Raw genomic sequence first — 15,064 nt, forward strand, 5'->3', positions numbered from 1 at the left:
AGAAGAGAGGGAAAAGGCAAAAAGAAACGATGGGCTGGATCTGCAGTTCACACAGTCAAATCAGGACACACACACAAGAAGCTTACGCAGGCAAGCAGTACGCAGTTGAGAAGCGGGCAGGTGAGAAGTGAGCAGGTCGCAAGACAGAAGCGAACAGGTTGCAAGACAGAAGCAAGCAGGTCGCAGGTCTCTCCGCTACGTTCACACGCGCGCACTTAACACACACACACACACCCCACACACTTTTTTGTGAAAACCCAACACACACACACACACACACACACACACATGCACGCACGCACGCACTCATGCACGTGTATATATACATATGTATATATATGTACATATAAATATACATACATACATACATGTACACACTTTTTTTGGGGTAAAAAATATGTATGCATACACACTTTTTTTTTTAGTGAATCATAAGTATATTAGATTTACAAGATGACTATCCGAAGTAGATAGTCCCAAAGTACATCAACTGAAGATGTCAATATAAGACATATATACATCATGATCTATTTGGTCAACCTGCATGCAATCAAAGAAAGATTGATGCAGGGAGTACCGAAAAAAAGAAAAAGCAGAAAAAACCGCATCACCGAAAACTGCATGGTTGCGAACTTTCCATAGTGTCCATAAAGCCCAGTAGCGCACCCATGAGAAGAAAAGAGAGAACTCTGGTCTGGGCAAATGAAGACCAAATAGCCAGAAAAACTTTCCAAATATCATATTTGGAAATCTAGCCCGCAGAAGCTGGATGAGAGGAAGAAAAAACTGACGAGAAGAAGGACAGCTCCAAAAAATATGAATGACTGTCTCCCTGGAAGCAGAGCATCTATGGCAAGTGGATGAGGATATATGTCTGCGTGCCAGAAACTGTCCTGAGGGAATAACGGCCAAAAGAACGCGCCATAAAAAGAGCTGTTGAATAGATCGCAATCGTCTTTTCCACCACCAAGATGACCGATGCATATGCCAGAAGAGATTTGCCCGTTCAGAAACCCAAGGCAATGGCAACAAATGTTTATACAGACCAGCAAACTGTAATATCAGATAGCCTCAAGGGATGGCATGAAGAATCAAAAGAGGAGATAGTCCAATCCTGCAGGCGATCTCGAATTTCCAACAGTGGAATCGGCAAAAAAGGCTGAAGCATCTGAATTATATCACGCCAAAGACGACGATAATGAGGTCCCAAGCCATAATGTGCGGCAGCCTGTGGAAAAGAAAGAGGGGAGCCATCAGGATGGATGACATCTCCCACAGAGGTAACACCCTTTGAGTGGAGAAAATATGAACGCCGGGGTTCTTGCACCGCCAGGGGAACTGAAAATGCTTTGGACCAGTGGATGCTCTCAGCGCGGAGAGAGTTGCCTTGTAAGGAGCCGCGACCATTCCATTTTAAATTTGAAAGGACAAGCTTCCAATCAGCAAGTAAGCCAGAAATGAGAGGACAGCCCTTAATTTTGCCAGTAATGTAACCAAGAATAAAATCCCAATGAGTAGGTTGCCAATGGCCAAAAGCCGAAGTCGTCAGATGAAGTAACAAATGACGGATCATTGCTGTCCAAGGCTGAGTGCCTTCCAGAAATTGAAGCATCAGTTTACCTCTGTGGGCAAGAATATGCACTTGTAAATTAAGGATATTTAAGCCTCCATGCATTTTAGGGGTGCACAAACGATTTGCCGAAAGCAAAAGTACACTCTTTTTCCCCTGCTTCGACCTCCAGAATATCTCAAAGATGGTGGACATAAATAATTTCAGCTCCCCCTTAGAAAACCTGATGAGAGGAAGGTAGAACTGAATATAGGCAACCAAGATGGATTGGAGAATCCGCAAATGAACATGCAATGGCCATGTTGCAAGTTTCCAGTATTCCAACTTTTTCTTGAGCTTTGCCAAGACCCAATCTGTTTGTTGACGGCGAGTGACTGACCATCCCAAAGCATATCCCAAATGCCGAATCAAATGAGTGGAGTGAACTATTTCTCCTGGCCATAGCAAATTATGCCACTGTTTTGAATGCAGAGGCAACAATTTAGATTTCTGAAAATTGATTTCTAGGCCAGCCGCAAGGGCAAACAAAGAAAGAGCCTGCATCAAAGTGGAGAGATCCTGATGCGTGTTGTGAGGAAGAAAAAAAGAATCGTCAGCATATGCCTGAGCAACCAACTGACGTCTATTCTGAATGTCCAATCCATGAAGACTGCCAGTATCAACCAGATGATCTATATAAAGAAGCATGGGATGCGTCGCTATAGCATACAAAAGAGCACTTAAAGGGCATCCCTGCCTAACTGAATGATGCAAAGTCCATGATTCTGAGAGATCTCCTGACAATATACAAGCCGCCTGGCTATCAGCATAAAGCCAGTAAATGATATTCTGCATTTTTTCTCCAAATCCCAGAGCACGCATGGTTTCTTGAATGAAATCCCATTTAATAGTATCAAAAGCCTCAGCAATATCCACTTGCAATAATAAGACATCCTGCTACGTGTATTTGGCATATTCAATGCCAATATAAGCATTTGCAATGTTATCTGTAATGTGCCTGCGAGGAATAAATCCAGACTGTGCAGAATGGAGTCCATCATTCAAGCAACCCTTAATGCGATTGACAACCATTTTACTGATAATCTTGTATATCACCGGCATAAGGGTAATTGGTCTCCAATCTGCCAAAGACTGACATAAGTGTTTTTTAGGCAACAGCTTCACTAATCCTTTTTTCCAGGAAGCTGGCATTTGCCTTGTCTCCCAGGCAATGTTTACCATACGCAGCAAAGGTAATTTGAGGGTGTCCCAATATGCAAGAAAAAATTCAACTGTAAGGCCATCCCGTCCTGGAGCTTTCCATCGGCCACAAGACCTGATTGCATCAGACAGTTCTTGTTCAGAGAATTTTATTTCTAGTTGTTGCGCCTGAGTAGCAGAAAGGATGGGAGATACATGTTGTAATAACCGATGACGTGCATCACACACTTCCATGGCGTGAGAATCGTCTTCACCAAATTGAGAGGAGAAATAGGTAACACAATTCGCAGCCAATTGTGCTCGGGTGGAGGTCCACGTGTCATCTGAAATTAAAGTGCGACATATAGATGCAGCTTGTTTTCTGGAATGTAAACTCTTGAATTTTTTTTTGGAAGAGCAGTCTTTGTCCAAAAGCGCCTGTTGTCGTGCCCGTATCTCCCATTTGACAAGCTTTCGGTGATCATTTACCTGAATACAGTGACGAGCTTGACATAAAGAAGTGGCTTCAGCCAAAGTTAGGGAGCGAAGATGACTAAGCTCGATTAACGATTGGCATGTTTGCTTAGCATAAGCAACAGTCTGTCTCCAACCTTCCAAATACTGTTTACCATAATCACGGATGACTGATTACATGCGAGCAATAAAAGCTGTCCATGCATAATCCAAGTCAATGAAAGATTGAGGAAAGAGTGGCTGACAGGCCTCAAGTATCAGTGCTTTGAATGCATCATGCTCCAAGTAACTATTATTGATGATAAGCAACCTTCGAAGTGGCAATCTGTCACCAGGCATGTCGTGCAGATGAACTTTGAGCCATAAGGGTACATGATCTGAATATGTAAATGTATAATCCACCCACAATTTGGTCGTGAGAGTATCATAATGAAACGGATCAAGCTGATACCATCGATCCAGGCGAGCTTTGTAAGTGGATTGTGCATTATGTTGGAAGGTATAGCCAGGCATCAAGGGCTGAGATTCTTTCCAAAGATCAATCAGATTAAGCGTTGCTACAAAATCTGTCCACGAAGACGTCTCAGTAGCAAGCATATGTGTACGACCGGATGTATTATCACCAGGTTGAGGGGCATTATTGAAATCTCCACATATGAAGGCTTTCTGTCTCCAAGGGTACAATTTCATTTGTTGCCATATCTGTCCTCTAGCCTGAGAGGATTGAGGTGCATATATTGATGCAAATTCAAAGATTTCACCCTGAATAAAGCACTGCATAACCATCCATCTGCCTTGGAGGTCATTAAATGCCATGACTGGCTGTAAATGATGTTTCACAAGAAAAAGTACACCCGAAAAGGCATGGTGGCCTGCATAAAAAATTATCATAACCAGCATAATGGCCTTGCTGTCCAGCGTAGTGATGTTGATTGTGTTCCTGAAGAGCAACGATATCTGGCTGCATACGCTTCAAATATGCCCAAACCATCTTCCACTTTTTAGGGTCACACAAACCCTGTACATTGAGAGTCAAAACTATGATATATGACACCATATTTATAGTGTATGTACAGTATGAACAAAAAAGTAGCTCAAGCTTGCATTTCCTCCACAGGGTCTGCACCCCGATTAGGAGGAGGAATATCTATGAGACAGGTGGCTAGCAAGCTAGCAGCCTCTTCTTCGGGAAACAGAGTACGACCTGCAGTTACAGTAGCCCAGGTGATGCCAATTCCAGAATTTTCTTCTGGGGTATGCCCACTAGAGGAGGCTCCATTCCAAGTTCTAGAAGGCAAAGGACGCCTGGGGATAATTGTCTTGCGCGGTGGCTGAGATGTTTCTTGAAGTGTCTTTTCTTTTCCTTTTGGTGAAGAAGTAGAGGGATTAGCCACAGCTACATTCATATTAGAAGAGACTGGCATTTTGCCTTTTTCTTGAGGCATAACAGGAGTCTTTAGACTTTTGTTTTTAACCCCTGAAGGACCAGGAGTGTCCTTATTCTGCATTGGGATGGGCAAGGCATCAGGCGGCATCTTATGGAGGACCAAAGGACATTGAGATGCCGTATGTCCAAACTTTTTGCACTCAAAGCATGCGCCTGCAAAAAGACCCCATTTGAGTCTGAAAAAAGCACTCCCCATGGAAACGTTATTTATGGTAACAACATAAGATTCTAGAGTGGGCTGATCCGTGTCCCATAAAATACAGAATCGATTTGAGTTGCCATTTGGTCTAGGAGGGCATACAACCTTTCCTAGAGATGCTGCAATTTTAGGTAACAAGGAGGCCAAACATTGGGGGAAGTCCACCACTTCTACCCAAACAGGACAGCGATGTTTAATCAAAGCCTGATAGTAGACCATGGCAATACATGAACCATCTGTTGTCCATAGAAGAGAGGGGAGTGCTCTAAAAGCGTTTGCTTATGGTGCTCATCCACCATAATGACCTCAAAGAAACCTCTTGCCACATAGTGGACTTTGCGAACAAAACAACCACCCAATGTCCGTGTCAACCAATTCCCGACATCAGCAGCAACAACAGGCATCCTGCCTGGAAAAAAAATAACCACAGCATGCTTCGCATATTCTCGAATGGGATCTATGATTTCATCCACATCCACTGCAAGTCCCACCATAGGAACAGGATCTTTCCAATTCTTGCGTGTATCCTGAAATCCTTCATGCATTACCTCATAGATCAGCCCAGCCTCAGGCGTTTCATGCACAGGGTCATCTTGACCTACAGCATGGTTTTGTTTTTTATGAGCATAATATTTTGTAGGAGAAGCCATGATGAGATAATAGGCACTAGGTAAAGTCGGTGAGGAAGGCGATATCAGGACAGCTGGACAGAGAATCGAGGGCGCTGCAGAGGCACCAGCGAACAGTCGCAGTGGACCCATGAGCAGGGACGGGCAGTCTAGAAGCAGAATCCGGCGACCAAAATGCAGAACTGGGCGATTGGGATAATGGCGAGGCAGTCTGCTGAGCAATTTCGGCGACGGATTGAAGCTGCAAGGGAACCAGGTGCTCACAGGAGCAGCAAATGATGGAGTCGAGTCGAGGCTGATGGACCACGCAGGGTCTCTCTCTCACAGTATACACACTCCCACGCGCGCGCGCGCGCGCACACACACACATGCACACACACACACACACACACGAGCGCACAAAGGAAAAAGGCAAGCTATACACCAAGTCGTGAACCCTAGAACAAGCTCTGCAGAGCGTCTCCAAGCCTGCGCGCACCCACACACACACACACACACCCCTTCAGTGACACATACACACACATACATGTATGCATACACACACACACACATACACACATACATGGAAAGAAGACCAAGAAGCCTATAGCAACAGCATTCCGAAAGAACATCAGATTCAAACCTCAGAAGGAGCCTGAACAACAAAAAATTTATGCAGATCAGTCCCGGGCTTCATGCCAAATCTCATCAGTTATTTTTGGGGGAGGACTAAAGATGGTTTCTTAGCAGTTTAATAGTCGCAGAATTTCTTTGAGTGTGTAAGCTTACTACATTTCAGCATTATACAGTAGATTAGGTTTAGAGAATCATCATGTCTTCTTCTGTCATTTCTTCTTCTTCTGTGTATCCTTAGTTTTTTTTTTCCTGGGAAAAAGATCCTTCAATTAGTTAAAGAAAAAACAGCCACAAAGGGCTAGATACAACCACACAGGGCTACATACAAACTCGCCTCATCTAAGGGCGGGAATCAAATGATCCTGTAACTTCTCCCACTAACCGTGGAGGGTGTGAATGATATCAAGCCATATACTCCTGATGGTCTCCACCAGCGGAGTGTGGGTACCCTCGATGGCCTCACTGCATCTACTAGCACACCAAATGTGCCAGGCTGCTATGCTACTACAAATCTCCCATCTCTGGCATGAGCCTGGACGCCAATTGCCTATAGGTGGGGTTGTGACTGGCACTGCTTTGCTGCAATATGATGGTGAGAGATCTAAAGGCCTAGCCCTCCCCCATCCTCCTCATAAGCCCTGACCACTCCACCCTCTGTGGCCCAAGCGATAGTGCCCCATGTGATGATCTGGGTCGATGCCCTGTCCATAGCAAAGATGTAGAGAATCCTCTGCCAAATTTGCTGAGCCTTCGGGCAATCCCAAAGGCGATGGCCGCACCGCGGGCAAGGCGCTGGTTGACCACCAACTGCCAGCCAAGTACCAACAGTCGCTAAACTCCTATGTGCCATCAACCAAAGAAAGAGGGTGATCTTTCTTGCCCGAAAGCTATCCTGTCTCTTCCAGAAATCTGAAAGGAAACACTGTGAGAGGCCTCGAGACTGCCAATGTGCTGCTGCTGCCAGCTTTGCGGCCGGTATAGTCGGTGTCAAGACTGGGGAAGGAGGGGGTGGGGGGGGCGGGGGGAAGTGGGGGAGGCGGCAAGAGAGGGCGGAGGGGCGTAGAGGCCGAGGAGGGGTGCTGCTGTGAGGGATTCATTGGAGAGGAAAGCTAAGGGGAGGGACCCGCCGGGGCTCAAAGAGGTTGGCCGGCCTCTCTGAACACTGGGGGTCCAGAGGGGAATCTCGACGAGGGATTGGCCACCATATTGGTGGGGCCGGAGGGGCCCGCTCCAAGATTGGAGAGGGCACGTCACCCATGGGAAAATGCTGAGATAAATGCTCATAACGGTTCTCTAACATAATCGAATCCTCCCGAGATTTGCTAGCTTGGCGTGGACAGCGGCGGCACTCGACTGTGGTGGTGGTCGTCTAGCAGCCCGTCTGCCACTTGTCCGCTCGGTCACCCGAAGTTGGGGCTTGGTGCTCTGCTGCTTGAGGGCTTGCCTCTCTCTCTACCCCCTGGTGAGGGTCAACACGAGAATCAGGGGAGGAACCACTGGAGGCGGTCTCCTGGACCACCGCTGAGGGCAAGCTCTAGCTAAATGACCCATCTATCTGCAAATGAAGCATCGGCATGGAAGGCCAGAATACTCCACGCACTATTGTATGGGGTCCCCTCGGAGGCTAGGAATAGATATACAATGCGGTACAGACTCCGGCGAGGTTACACAGATGCGGAGGGATGGAATCCCCGCTGCCCTTGCGAGGGCCGAGGCAGTGGCCTGGGGGGGGGGGGGGGGGGGGGCGGACTCCACTCTCCTGATGTCACCATCAATCACCGAGAGAAGAGGAAGGTTCTCCTTCCTAAGGCCTGGGAAGCAAAGTGCCACTGGGAAGCCCAAAACGCCAGCCAATGGGTCAGACACTGGATCGAAGCCGTGCTGACACCGTGCAAAGAAGGCATGCGCCGAACACAGTGCAAGGGGACTGAGCTGCATGACTCTGTCTGACGTCGATGGCGAGTCGAACTCCACCTGGTAGTATCCGTGCCCAAGAGGGTGAATATTGGTGATCTTTGCAGGTTCGCCCCGATGATGAAAGCAAAGGGGGGGGGGGGTGGTGGGGGCGTCCCCAAAAAAGAAGAGGGGGGAGCGCGGGGTGGGCAGCGAAGGAGGGGGGGGGGGGTGAGTGCGGGGCACACAGTGGGTTTGGGGATGGAGGGCGGGGTGCACAGCGGGTGAGGGGGGGGAGGGCGCAGGTGACACAGGCAAGAGGTGGGGAGCTTACGCACGATTTCTCAACCTAGGGAAACACACCTGTATATCCTTAGTTTTATGCTTCAAATCACTTAAACCTTGTATTTCTTCATGTACACCTATCCTCACTTCACTCATGGCCCTTGCTCACAATGGCATGTACTTTCTGCTGACACCTGATTACAAGTGGCAGGCCTCCTTTGTGAGTGCTTTAGTGAGGGGGAGAGGGCGGGTGCACAGTGGGTGAGAGTGGGGAGGGCGCAGGTGACGCAGGCGAGAGGTGGGGGAGCCTGCGCACGATTTCTCAACCTTGAGAAACACACCTGTGTATCCTTAGTTTTATGCTTCAAAGCACTTAAACCTTGTATTTCTTCATGTATACCTATCCTCACTTCACTCGTGGCCCTCGCTCACAATGGCATGTACTTTCTGCTGACACCTGATTACAAGTGGCAGGCCTCCTTTGTGAGTGCTTCAGTGAACCTCCCAGCATATCCCTTCACAACCATTGCAAGTTGTGTGAGAATCGAGGGCATCTTTCCTTGCAGATCCTTTTCTCATGAGTAGTTTTGACTGCCATCTAGAGTTTAAGCATTATGACCGTGACCATGTGGACTGTGTAGGTGGATTGAGGAGTCCGATGACATTTTCAGCCACTCCCTCTCTGTAGTAATACTGTTGTGCTTATTGTGGAGAATTTTTGGTGGTCATGTGGTTCACTTCTCACTCCTTTCAAAGGAGCATCTCTCCTTTTATAGTGGAGATAATTTCTAGTGCTAGAGCCTAGAGGTGGGGTTTGCATCTCTCTTTCAGCTTATTTTCTTGCCTCTGGTTGGTTTTGATGTCGTTGTTTGAGCTAGAGCTCTAGGATTAGCATGCCTCTATGTGCTTAACTTGCGAAAGATAGGATTCCTCTTTTGGCATCAGGTCCTCTAACATTTATCATTGGTTGATCATGGCTCCACAATGCAACTTCATATGGTTGAGCAATGAAGGTGGTGTGTCAGCATGGAACTCTTTATGCTTTCAGTAAGACTAAGGGATGGTTTATATGAGGACATGAGGACAAGGGTGACTCCAGATGCCCTCTTTGCATTTGTAGAGATGCACTTCAGGCCTTGCCCTAACCCTTTTGAGATGCTCGAGACTCACTCAAACCTTCAAGAGATGTAGGATAGAGGATGTATGCCTCTTCCATTAGCAGATTGTGTCTTTTATCTCATTCCTAAGGGTGTGGATAGGACTATGAACATCAAATTAGAAGCCCTTACAGGAATACGTTGTGAACATCGAGATGCAGGAACAAGCCTTTACAAATGGGAGCTGGATTTAAGTAACAGGATGTGATGAAGGTCTTTGCCCATATACTGTGGCCTTTGATTGTGTATCATCATCTCTAGTGCAAATGCACTGATTGTATTGTAACCTGATTCAAGTATGTTCTGGCTTGAATCTTGATATATGTAGCCTAGTTATTGACAGTTTTCTATTTTGTGCTTTCAGAAAACGCAAATCAAACACTAGGGCAGGCAAATCAAACACAAGGAAGGGATCCTCTTACAAGTAAAGAGTTCATGGAGGGGGGGCGCCTTTTTGTACCAGGTGTTCTTTATCATATAAAGCGCAGTCGTTTGGAAGCAAACAGCACTCCAACTTCTGTTACGAGTGATTGTTTGTCTAAGCTTGTGGCAAAGACAGACAGGTTGAGTCTTTCAGAGAATATAGACACAGAAGTTGCCAGAAGAAGAATTACTGAACAGGACAGCAGCAGTAACGTAGAGGCAGGCATAGGTCCTGTTCCGATGAGACATAGTATTGTCAAGGGTTCTGACCCGAAATCAAGATTCATGAAAATCATTTTGTCGAAGTCTCTTCTATCAGACCACAGCCTAGTAGGATATAAAGATGGCATCAAAGATGCAATTCACTGGAATACAGAAGTGTGATGTCCTATGTCGGCTTCTAATGTCAACCATTGCTGGTCTCTTGTGAGCATTTTGACCTTTTGTGAAAGCTTTAGTCCACCAGAAGAACTTCACAGTTAAATGTTTTTTACAATAACGCGGGAATGCGTCATGGCATCATGTAGGTGCAAGAAATCATGTAATATAATATTATTGGGAGTGAGTTGGGGTCATAAAGGAAGAAATGGCTGAAGCACATAAAATCTACATTCAAAAATGTGTCATGGCATCATGTAAAGCATTGGGAGTGAGTTGTGGGCATAAAACAAAGAAATGGCTAAGCACACAAAATCTATATTCAGGAATGATGAAGTGCAGGGTACTTCTGCACTTAACTGGCAATTGCTTGTGTTAGCCACTTTTTCATTTTCTTGGAGAAAACTGAAAGAGTGGTGCAATGAGTTGTTAAGCGCACACAGCCTTGTCGAGGTAAAGCTAGTCATGGCCAACTTTGCTCAGTGTTGTAACCACCAAATCAATGCTTTGCTTATTTACTTGAAGCTCACACACACTATGCTGTACTTACCAATCACATGATTTCTGCTAGTTCAGCTTGACTGTGCCCAAAGGTGTTGGATTACCACAACTATTGTTAGGAATTATGTAGTAAAGTGTGGTGTAGGGGTCTTGGGAATCGATCATTAGCCAATTTGAAGGAATGGCAGAACACGTATTTGCAAAGGGAATTCACCACTTGTTTGAAAATGTGGAATTCGCAACTCATTTGCAAATGTGTAGAATTTGAAGCTCAACTTATCTCAACAGTAGCCAAACTTTAAACAATTTTGACAAAACTGGTAGAAGACTACTAATCAAAGTTTGAACCATTTCGACAAACCAACGTTAGACCACTAATTAGACAAGGATCCTCAATCTTAGCCTTGCAAAAGTTGTCTGAGGAACACAGTAAACCGAAAATCTTTATATGCTAAAGCCACCTCTCTAAATACCCAAGTGAAGAATCCTCCACTCACTTTTGAGGAGTTTAGTTCATTAGTTTAGGAGGAATTGTAGTTGATGACTTTGTTTACACCACTAACAGAATCAAGTAACCACTTAGATTCCATTAGGAAGAAGATCAATTACTTCTAATATAACAAGAAGGTCCATCTGAAGAGTACAAAAAGAAATAAGTAAATGTTAATAAATGGTACTCTTAAGACCAACGAAGAGCAAGAGAAACATTGTCAAGTTTGAAGTAAAGTTGTTTCTAGTCTTTAAACAATCTCAAAAGCTTTAAATGGAATTTTGTAGACATTAGAGAAGTTTTTACTTCAAACAGTTCATTCAACAAGGCATGGAGAATCTTGATCATTGATATTGGAGTTCCCTAAAATTTGGTACTTCCCCCTTAGTGGGAATAGTGGAAGATGATGCCAAAATTTTGAAAAATCTTCTTTTTGACCATTTAGACCACCATTGGTGACCTGTCCACACTTTCCAAATTCTTGTTTATACCTCCTTGGGTGACAACATGCCCTTGTTATTCCAAAGTTCCAATGCAAAAGCTTAGCTTCCCCCTCTCAAACGTCCCCTCTCAAATGTGAGGATGTTTGACGTGGCCCTTTCCATATGATCCTTCCCTTGGTGATACCCTCTTATACCTAAATTCAATTGTTCAACTCTCTGGATGATATCCTCAAATGACTATCCTTGTTTTAAGATGTTAGTGTCACGTTGCTTTAATATTTTATGCATTTAACACGATAGGTTGTATCATGGAATTTGAAATATGGGTTTACCATCATAGCACGCTATTTTATTGTTTAGCCTCTATTATTAGTCTTAAGTAACTATTACACTAAGTCCCTAGACTTTCCATATTTGACAGTAAGCGCATGGTAAGTCTACTTTATATGCTCCAGTGTTGTCTTGCAAAAGTTAAGCTAAGATGGCAAGGCACCTTATGGTAGGTTGGGCGATGAAACCATGTTAAGCAACGGAGTGGCTAACATACCCCTCTTTCTAATGGTGACCATGTCCTCACATTCCCTAAGTTGATGGTGCAACTTCTACCAGGAAGTGGATGGTATTAATGGTTCAAGATATGCCATGAAGTTGGCGCGCGGCCAAGAGTAAGTGGTTAGTTTGGGACCCATCCACAACCTTGATGGCAGACAGCTTGTCGAGGCGGCCTGGAAAGTAATAGGTGATGTAGAGGTTCTTCATGCCAGTGGAAGTGGTGTGGAACCTTCAACATGAGTAGAAGCGGCCCACACCTTGTGTGGGTAGCGGAACAAGTGCTAGGACTCATGCAATGATTGCATGGGTAGATGGAGGTCCATGATAGCTTGGCAGGACAGGGTATTATGGTCGGATCATATAGCACGATGCCTAGAGATTGGGCTATTGCTTGAGAAATACGTCGATCAAGGTGAGGTGTCATTGGTGTTGAATTGGAGTCAAAGAGCAGAGGATATAGGCACAGAAGCTCGTTGTTGGAGGTACTTGTCAGGTCGAGGGTTCTCCAAGCGATGGATCATACCATGGGCTAGGCTTGTACCTTGGTCCCCCATCCAGAGATATACCTAGAGGGTTGGTATTGATGAGGCTCGTTATAGGTGCATGTGTATGTGCATGCCATGTAAGATGCAAGAAGTGAAAAAAAATTATGATGCCCATAATGAAATATGCAAGTGACGTGCATGGGCAACGGGCGGAAGGTGTGCCCGTGTGTGTACATTTCTCTAGCACGAAGACGTTCGACTCAACTGCTTTCTTTGACTCTCTTGTTGCTTTCCTCGACATTTACTCAACATCCGTTTTCTAGGGGAGTCAATATAAGTACTTTATTTGAGGCATAGCAGTAGACTTTGCACAAGGTTTTGCCTATAGTTGCAATGGAGCTAGGGGTGGCCTCTATGGCTCAAAGGATTTAGAATTGTTAAGCACTTGGGATAGTGGTCAGGGTGGGTTGAATGGGTGGTGTGGTCGACGACGAGGCCATGGCAAGGTTATGTTGTTTTGAGGAAGGTCCAGGTGATGGGTCCATGGGCCAAGCTTGCGCCCACCACCAGGGTCCCCCCATCTAGAAATGTACTTGGACAGGTGTCGATGATGAGACTCAACACAAGATCATGAACAAACACTACCTATGTGTCCATGATATTTGGAGCACATGGATATATTACAAGTGGCATGCATGGGCATTGGGAAAAAGACGGGCCCATGTAGAAGCTTCTTCCAAGGAAAACTCCAATACTCTACTTTCTTTTACACTTTTCATGTGATTTCTTTGACTCTTACACATGGTTTGACGTAGGGAATTGGTTGTTGATGTGAAACGAGACTAATCGATAAGGTGACTATGACTTGTCCATGAGAATGAAAGAATTGAGGATGCCCTATCTGACAGGAACATTGGTAAGCCGAGAATGATGGCTCTAGACATGGCCAAAGGGATCTGGACACTTTTTGAGCCTCTTTTTGAAGTGTTAGTGGCTTTGCGGCTTGCCTACGTGAAGCATGGCGAAAATGATGGAAAGAAGTGAAACGTTATAGAGCTTATGATGAAAATGCAGGTTGTCAGGCAATATCGGCCTTGGGCATGCCGCATTACTTTGAATTTTTGGGTCATGCTGCATTGCTTTGACATTATAGATCTTGTGCATCTTCAAGATAAAAAGTCGGGTTGTCGAGAAATACCAACCTTGGGCATGGCACATTGTTTTGACTTTTTGGGTATCTCTACCTCACTTTATTAGCACAGATGTAGGAAAGTTTGGTGCCTTGGAGGGAGATATGAGCGTGCTTGATGGAATCACCACACTGAGTGTGAAGACCACTGTTTGGGTGAATCAATCTAGATGGCTCCATGGAGGACCGTGATTGAGAGAGGCCCATTTGATTAGTCGAGATGATGAAGGATCCTCTAGTGGGCATCTTTATGAAGTCCAAGCATTCCACATGCACGGATGGAAGGCTAGTAGCCCTTGTGAGTGAGAATGCCAAAATTGTGAGTTAGGGATGGGAAGAGGGCTGGACAACAAGAACAAGACTCAATGAGGAAGATGAGACAAGATAACAAGATCAAGAGCAACCATGAAAAGTGTTAGCATGGGGCATGGATGATACGTGCAAGAATGGGATCCAATGTTGTTAGAGTGCCTTGATAAGGTGCGTTTAAGACCAACGGGTGTGATCAACAACAAGACATGCATGTGTGCCAGGATAGGTGCTAGATGGACCCCAAAATAGGAAGGAAAGTCCGAATCTATGCACCCAAGTGCCAATGGCAAAATAATGAGAGTGAAGGGGATTGATTGCACACCACCATAAACTTTTAAAAGTCAGGTTGTTTGTGAGTGGAAGTTGACTTGGGTTTAGTGTTAGTGGGATTTTCTTTTAGGTTTGCACACCAGGTGGTTTGTCAATTGGTTGGACTATTTGACGATGTACCTGCAAGCAATCCCATCCATACCAAATCTACCCCCTCCGTGTGGTGGTGGGGGAGCGCTCTACCCACTTAGTGGTGCGGATCCAAAAGAAGTAAAAGGAGGGTGAAGTGGTTACGTGCACTTATCGGTTTGTCGAGAAGATGTGGATGTTGACGTTGCATTGATTGTCACTTATTGCCGAAATGCTGATAGTGACCGGATGTGGTCTTCTTCTTCATGCATGTAGCTTCATGCCGGTGGAAATGTTGCCTTGTTTGCTGGCATTGAGGTTGGAAGTCTTCCATCAATACCTCCCAAACATTTGACTTTTGAGTTCAATGGGGTTCGTCTAATGGCCCACATTGTGCGTCCAACGGCCTCTTCCTTTACATGCATTTGTCCTCCGCTCATTGTG

General features: G+C 45.3%; 1 protein-coding gene across 3 annotated transcripts in view; it reads left to right on the top strand.

Annotated features, from left to right (window-relative positions):
- Nucleotides 1–10,436, top strand: part of LOC147638099 (uncharacterized) — a 63,503-nt gene extending 53,067 nt beyond the window's left edge. For all 3 annotated transcript variants that reach the window (XR_015265805.1, XM_086797997.1, XM_086797996.1), the window contains one exon: nucleotides 9,813–10,436. Coding sequence is in view for 2 of the 3 variants with exons in the window: in XM_086797997.1 (XP_086654123.1) it covers nucleotides 9,813–10,255 (443 nt within the window). In the remaining variant the exon portion in view is untranslated. The remainder of the gene's footprint in view (nucleotides 1–9,812) is intronic.
- The last annotated feature ends 4,628 nt before the right edge of the window (nucleotides 10,437–15,064 follow it).

This window comes from Cibotium barometz, chromosome 5 (genome assembly GCF_041138505.1).
Source record: "Cibotium barometz isolate CiBa-2024 chromosome 5, ASM4113850v1, whole genome shotgun sequence".
In the NCBI taxonomy this organism is placed as follows: domain Eukaryota; kingdom Viridiplantae; phylum Streptophyta; class Polypodiopsida; order Cyatheales; family Cibotiaceae; genus Cibotium; species Cibotium barometz.